Source organism: Coturnix japonica, chromosome 13 (genome assembly GCF_054131305.1).
Source record: "Coturnix japonica strain WE chromosome 13, WE-NBRP24, whole genome shotgun sequence".
In the NCBI taxonomy this organism is placed as follows: Eukaryota; Metazoa; Chordata; class Aves; order Galliformes; family Phasianidae; genus Coturnix; species Coturnix japonica.
The window spans coordinates 1,565,239-1,572,567 of record NC_140675.1 but is presented as its reverse complement, the minus strand read 5'-3'; the positions used below and the strand labels follow the sequence as shown (position 1 = coordinate 1,572,567).

General features: G+C 48.5%; 1 protein-coding gene and 1 long non-coding RNA gene across 2 annotated transcripts; one reads left to right on the top strand and one right to left on the bottom strand.

Moving 5' to 3' along the window:
* Positions 1 to 284: 284 nt before the first annotated feature.
* On the bottom strand, positions 285 to 2,072 carry LOC146758558 (inositol 1,4,5-trisphosphate receptor-interacting protein-like 1). Its single transcript, XM_085514500.1, has 2 exons — positions 1,503 to 2,072; positions 285 to 1,466 (listed from the first exon to the last, which is right to left on the bottom strand). The coding sequence occupies exons 1-2, from the start codon at positions 2,070 to 2,072 to the stop codon at positions 303 to 305; spliced, it is 1,734 nt and encodes a 577-aa protein (XP_085370626.1). The 3' UTR covers positions 285 to 302.
* A 391-nt stretch (positions 2,073 to 2,463) lies between these two features.
* LOC146758557 (uncharacterized) lies at positions 2,464 to 5,262 on the top strand. The gene is made up of 3 exons (XR_014933981.1): positions 2,464 to 2,529; positions 4,008 to 4,082; positions 4,994 to 5,262. It is a non-coding gene; the product is annotated as an uncharacterized LOC146758557 (long non-coding RNA).
* The last annotated feature ends 2,067 nt before the right edge of the window (positions 5,263 to 7,329 follow it).

Here is a 7,329-nt window from a genome sequence, read left to right as displayed (position 1 = left end):
CAGCATGACTCGTAGTTCAGATGTTGATCTTCAGTAGAGATGGTCGTCAGAGGGAGCAGGGAAGCATCTGTTTGCATCTTGCCTTCACAAGATACAATGGTTCCATCCCCAGATCTCCCATACCAAGATGGAGTCATTTGGTCACAGGCCGGATCTTCCACTGGTAAGCTCTCTCCAACGTGACACTGACTGCCACAAGGAAACAGCCACCTCTGGCCTCCTAAATAGGTCTCAGAGTCTTATTGCTCACAGGATGTGAGCTTGCAGCCAAAACAAGAGAAGGGTTCGGACAAAGGTCTCTCTCAGCGTCCGAACAGCAGCAGTCTGATGTAGCGATCTCTCAGCTCCCTGAACTCACGCAGCGCTATGGAGTGGGCGTCCGGGTCCTCCTCCAGGTGCTGGAAGAGGTTGAGCGGCTTGGCGGATCGGAAGGACTGCGGCAGGACAATCGTGCTGTGCACCGACTTGCTGCCAAGGAAGAAGTGGTTCAGGCATTTCTCATCCAGGCAGAAGCGCAGGTACCGCAGGAGATTCTCCATCCGATTCAGGAAATACTTCCTGCGCCACTTCTTCAAAGGGATGATGGCCAAAGTGTGGAGGACAAGAGTCTTGATGACATAGGTGGAAAAGCCCATGCCCACTAAGATGCTGGCAAGCAACGTCAGGCAGTGCAGGTGGGAGCTGTCCTGTCCGGTACTCCTGGCCGTGTGCTGGAAGAACTTCTTTTCTGCCACAGCACAGCTCTGTGGCCATGTTGTGCTGGGCGTAAAGCCGGCGTCTGTGTTCTGGCTGGTCAGGTAGATGTCCGAGTATTCTTGCTGCACCCCGAACAGCAGCTCGACGAGGACTTTTTCCCCGCTGGAGGCTTCTGTCAGCTGGAGCTTGCAGGAGCGTCTGGAAGGCAGCACCTTCAGGCTGTAGGCGTGCGCGTGGTGGGTGGTCTTCCAGATTGCTGCCACCTGTGCGGTGAACCAGGTGACAGTTCTCTCCACATCCAGGTAGGAGTCAGTGCAGAGAGTCTGTAGCAGGCTGGGGTCCTGATTTTGGCTCAGCTCTTCCTCATGGTGGTGGAGGAAGCACAGCACATTCCCCAGCTGCTTCTCCCTTTGGCACATGCACTGAAGCTCCACGCGGACGCGGGAGTTCCTTGCCAGCCCGTGCCCTTCATCTCCCAGCTCCAGGAGGAAGGTGTGCCCGGGGGGAGGCTCTATGGGCACGAGCAGGCAGTACACATTGTCCCACTCCCGGGGACTCCAGCCTTCAAAGGCACTGCCCACCCCAATGGCGGGCTGCAGCACCGGGAAGAAGCTGTTGGACCAGATGAATCTGAAGGTCTGCACGAGCTGGTCCATCAGCTCCTCCACTATAGGGCACCTGGTGGCCCTTCCTTCCACCTTTTCCAGGGCACGCCTTGTGAGAAATTTTGTCAGTGCTGAATCTTTGAAGTCTTCTTCCTCGTCATCCTCCTCTTCTTCCTGTTCCTCCTTTTCCACCAATTCCACCTGCTCCTGCTGTTCTACCTGCTCCTGCTGTCCGCCCTGTTCCACCTGCTCCTCCTGCACCTGCTGTTCCTCCTGTTCCACCTGTTCCTCCTGCACCCGTTCCTGTTCCTCCTGCACCTGCTGTTCCTCCTGTTCCACCTGTTCCTCTTCCTCCTGCACCTGCTGTTCCACCTGTTCCTCCTGATGTTCCTCCTGTTCAACCTCTTCCACCTCTTCCTCTTCCTCTTGCTCCGCCCCCGATGCCTCCTCCTCGCCACTGGAGCTGTCATTTTCACTGCTGCTTTCATCATGCTGGCTCATTTGTATGGACTGCACCATGTTCCAAAGGAGCAACAGAATCAGCCCCACATTGAACCAGATCTTCCAGTAATCCAGCAGAGCAAAGAGCAGAGATGACATGTCCACCCAGCTCTGCTGCTCATTCCTCTGCTCAATCTCGTGCTGCGGAGGTATCATGTGCTTTTGCAGATCAACCTCGCGCCGCTGCACGTTCTCGAGCATGAGCACATCAGTATTGACACTGACACTTAGCGCCCGCACCAACAATGCGAGAACAAACACCAAAGCCATGATCTGCAAGAGATGGGAGAGAGGGGCTCAGTGGGGCTGGGAGGGAGCGGGGCCAGGAGCCGCATGGCCCTGTGCTCAGGTAGGAGCAGTGGGTACGAGGGAGCTGGGTGGCAGCAGGGACCGAGGCCAGTGCTGGCAGGGACAGTTCCAAGCACTGCCCGTGGTGCTCCCACAGGGGCCGGTGTTTGCACCACATCCCTCGTCCAGCCCGACCTTCCCCTGCTGCTGCACTCACCATTGGCCCAGGTCAAAAATGCAGCAGCGCTGCCTGCCTGTGGCCCTAAACCCATCCCCTGCGTTGTGATGCAATGCATTCCTGCTGATGTCACAAGTGGGCTGCCCGACTCCACCCTTCTCAGCTGCCCAGGGTGGGCACATGGCCACTGAGCCACGGCACTGCCTCAATTTGGAGGCATATCTCTGGACAGAGCTCCTGGGGACGCTCTTTACTAAGCAGGTGGGAGCTGCCCGGGCCTTTCTTTAAAATAAAATGGGGTGGTATTTCCCATGGATGCTGTGCTCCTCATGTGCCACCCCACAGGTTATGTTCCAAACACACTGTCCCTGGAAAATCATTTGGACAGAAAAGGAAAATCAAAACTACTGCTCCTGAGGAAACATAAGAATTTGCAGCATATGCAGAAACTCATTTTAGTGCTGAAATGCCACAGAGGGAACAAAGCTGAAGATCAGTGCCGGTCATGTCAAAGTCTCAGCACCTGACATCACACAGCCCTTTGCTGATTGCTCCCTCAGCCACCGGTGGTCTGAACGTCCTCTGAGCAAAAGGCCAGATGGCTCGATCCAAGCAGCTCAAAGGGGCTCTAACAATGATGATTAGGATGCCCACATGTGCAGCAGCCTCTTCAGCTGCATGGGCTCTGGCTCCTTTGGGTGAGCTTATGCTGTAGAGAAAACAGCAGGAGCAACTGCTGTCTACCCCATGTTGCAAAATCACATGTGCACGAGGCAGGAATATTTCTCAAAGGCCAACAGAGAAAGGCTTGGCTGGGAGCCTGTGGGTGTTGAACCAAGGCAGCCCTGCAGGCACAGAGTGGTCTGGTAGGTAAGGAGACAGCCCTGTAGGACAGGAGCGTGATGGCAGCTGTCAGACCAGCTGTGCTTCACCTGCATACCTTGCTGCCTGCAGCACAAGGCTCCCAGCCATGGCTGTATTGACTTCTGGGAGGTAAGGCCAGAGTCACCTCCTGAAGCCAGGGGAGATCCCAGATCAACAGGGTTGGAAGTCATTTGAACCTCACGAGATCCCCTAGACCAAATCCCCTGCTACAGCAGGTTCCCTAGTGTAGGTTTCTCCACAGAAGATAATCGCTCTTCTTCTCTGTTTCCGGTAACAAGGATATCAATAAATATTATTAACCAACAGAAGCTGTGTAACCCAGTGAAACAGGACCTATTCTTTCCTGAATCTGAATTCAGCATTCAGATTTCTGTACTTCACCAGTCTCTGGGTGTCTGTTGTTTCCTGCATTTGGCGGAGCCTTGCAGCCGGAGCTCCAGGCTGGTGCCTTCCAGTGCCAAGCAGTGCAACTACAATGGGGGGCAAGTGGGAAGCCAGTCATCATGGTAACACTGGAGCACTTCTGACATCCTCCTCTCCAGATCCTCCTCTCAGGCATGTTAAACTTGACTCTGTGCTTATCTCAGGTCACTGTGCTTAGCGAAGGCCTTTACCAAAACAGTGTTGGAAATGTCAGTGAAGCAGCTCCTCAAACTGTTTGTATCCTGTTCCCCTTCTGCAATCTGGTCAGCCTCCACATGTGAGGCTTTGCTGCTGCTGCTCAGAGAATCACCAATGTGGGTTCCTCTGTAGGCAAACCAGTCAAAGCCCCTTGCATTATGCATCTATCCAGTGCACCCTCAATAATTTTGCACATGACAATAAACTTCCAATCTCTACTTTTTGCATTTCAGGTAAACAACTAAACTGAATACTCATTAACAACCAAGAAATAAATCCGGACAAGCACTTGAACTGCACACTCACAGGTGAGCACTCACCACAGTGTGAATGCAGACTGTGTGCACAACTGAGACAAATGTAGTTTGCAGCCCTGGAAGGAGGATGCTCTCCACTGGTTCCCATCATTTATTGCTCAATTTCCCTCAAGTGAGACAACGGAGAGAAAATCAGCTCTGTATGCAGAAACCAGGAGCTGTCTATTAATGTGCTTGATTTTCACTAACCTGAAAATCATGCTTATCTTGTTCAAGTTTTTATGCAGGTCTTACTTCATATTTTTGAAAGAAATCTTTCTATGAAGTCACAAAAAACCTGTGATTTTTTGTCAGAAGTACTTTTCTAAACAAAACAGTGATGACGTATTTCCAGTTCTTCTCCAGTCAGTTCACACATGGCCTAGTGCATCCCCTCCAGTGGTGCACTCCCCATGTGAGACAGAAATGCGATGAGAAATGTCATTAAGTGTCATTGTGTTGTTATAAACTGTGAGGTCTGGAGGCTGCCACGTGGAAGCACCTCTGTTTGGGAGTGAGACACTGAAGGAAGCTCTCATTTTGAAGGGCTTTTATCCAGTTACAGTGGGCTCATAGTTTCTCTGATGATGAAAATATAATTGAGGAAGGTGCTCCTGTCAGCAAGACTGATGCTAAAGTGCTCCCAAGCTTGGAAAGTGTTTTATTGTTTTTCTGTTGTTATTGTAGCTTTAAAAGACAAGAACGGGAGAGATGGCCAGCAATTCTTTTTGTTGAGTTTGAACTTGTTCTTGGTTGTGGCTGAGGCTCCTTCTTAACAGTTCGGGTTTAGTTCTAACAATGAAACTTTTAAATAATAGACATTTTTCAAACCATTCACAGTGCAGGCTGAGTTCAACTCCCTGGGAAGCCGTCTGTGCAAAATCATGTGTGAAGGAATACTAAAAGTAAGTTTGCTTTTCCAGGCAGAATGTACTGCATAAAGCAGTCTTTAAAGCAGCCCATGCCTATGAGATCACACAAGTCATCTCAGCCTCATGCAGAAAGCACACAGTGAGGGCACGGGGCAGTCTGACCTCTACGCCTTTGGAAATTGAAAGGATTCACTGAACTTCTCCTCCAGAGAAAAGAGAGCTGTTGTTCCTTTTAAAGACCTATTTTATTTCTGAACCACAACACATCAGACCACGACCCAGCATCTGCCTTAAGATATCAAAAATAGTTTTCTTTTCAATGCTGTGTGAAATTTCAGGTTTTCCTTTTCTCATTCTAAGTGTGTAAATGCAGCACTGGCTGCTGACTGCCCGTGCTATGCTAACTTGTTTCAGAGATAATAGAGGTTTCTTCCATGAACACTGAATCTTATTTGCTGACTATTTCCAGTGGCGCACTCAGGAATATTTCTTTTAGTTTTCTTAAAAAGATAATCAAGAATATACAGATGTGCTCACAGTCTAAGTTGAGTTTGTCTCTATACTGACATCTTAATGCCCTTTTTTCCTGAAATCATGTTTCTTTTGACACCTGTCTGAGAACTGATCAGGGATGAGGGGAAGTCAGAGTTGCACCATGGTGATGCCACAGTTTTCCCTCACATTAACGCTGCACGGGAGAGTTGGTGGAGACAACTGCGGGGTGCTGAGCTGGGAGGAGGAGGAGGGGGAAACGGCACCTGCTGAGCCTTCTGTGCGCCGGCTGTGCTGTGCTGGGGCTGCATGGACTGCAGGCACTGGCTGCTGCCTGCCTGCACGGGCTGCTGGGGGAGCATGGAGCTGAGCCCAGGCAGTGCCCCATCAGAGCAGCCAGCCCATCCCTGTGGGATCAGATGAACCTTTACTGCTTTGCAGTCTCTATGGGCTGAAAACAATCCTGATATAAATAATTTATATGAGAATGTTGTGGAGACAGATTTTCAGTTGTTTTCATTCATTCTCAAAACATGAAATGGTAAATGAGATAGATTTGCTCATCTACACAACACTGCTCTCCTTCACTCTCAAGCCCAGACCAGAGAGGCAGGATGACCTTCTAAGAATCACTGTGGCCCCCCAGGACCAGCAGAGGGAATCCCTCCCAGTGCTGCCTTCTTTTATCACAACCAGAGCAATGTAATCACCGAGGTCTGCTCCTCAATCTGCATGTGGTGCTCATCTCAGTCAAAGAATGTCTGTGGAAGGTTGGCTTTGATTTTTTGTGTGGATTGCATCAATGACAGGTTGGACTCCAGACTCAGTGGGATCATTTTTCATTGCGCTCCTTCCTCTGCAAATCTTCCAAAAATGTTGGTTTCTGCTGAGCTAGAGGAAGGAAGGAGTTCAGGCCTCCTTTACTTTGAACTAATTCTGAATTATTCTTCCATGAAAGTGGGTGATGAAATAAAACCTTCAGTATATGCAAAAACAAAACAAACAAAGCAACAAATGCTTCACAGTCTTTGCATCCTCTAGTTGTATATAGCTGCATCTTGAGAAAGATGAAAGGAACCCAGTGCCTGAATACCACAGTAAACACAGCAAACATTCCCTTCAGTTTGAAAATAAATTCCAAACTCATGGGAGCGGAGCATTTTTCTCAGCACGTTCCTAATTTATCGAGAGCACTAAAATCAATAAAACTATTTCTCTTCAACTTGGAAGCAGACCCAGAGCTCATGAGCATTTGTCTAATTTTAAATAAAAAAGCAAGATCACTTTTCACGTGCTTAGTTTACCCAGAAAATACTGTGTTAGCTCAATTCAATACATCTTTAGGACACCGAAGCAGTCTTCAATGTGTCTGTTTTCTAGTGGAGAAAAATGGAAATTCTTTGATCAAGAAAAAAGACCAAAGTTGCAAAAACTGACCAATAAAACCATTCCAACGTAAATCACATCATTGGATGCACTGGTAACATACATGTAAAAATCTGGGAAAGCACCATGTGAGGATCACTTTTAGGTAACATTTGTGTAATTCATAGGATGAGTTTTGCATGTATCAGCTTTCTATAAGTATTCAGTTAATTCAGGTATTCATGAGGCTTCCTACTGAAGCACGGAATTTTAAGTTAATATTGCAGGGTATTTTTGAGACAGGATATTCAGAACTGAAAATCTCAAATATTTGTATCTGGGAATGGGTCCTGAAAGTCCTATATAGATTGAAACAAAGACAAATTGAAGACTGGTACATGTTTCTTTCATAAAGACACATAGTGAAATCATAGAAATAGGACTCCTCTATTCCAGACAAGACTGATTCTGTAAGGGCAGAAGTTATTCAAGCCAGAGAAATATCAAGAAGAAGAATGCTAGCAGCATTT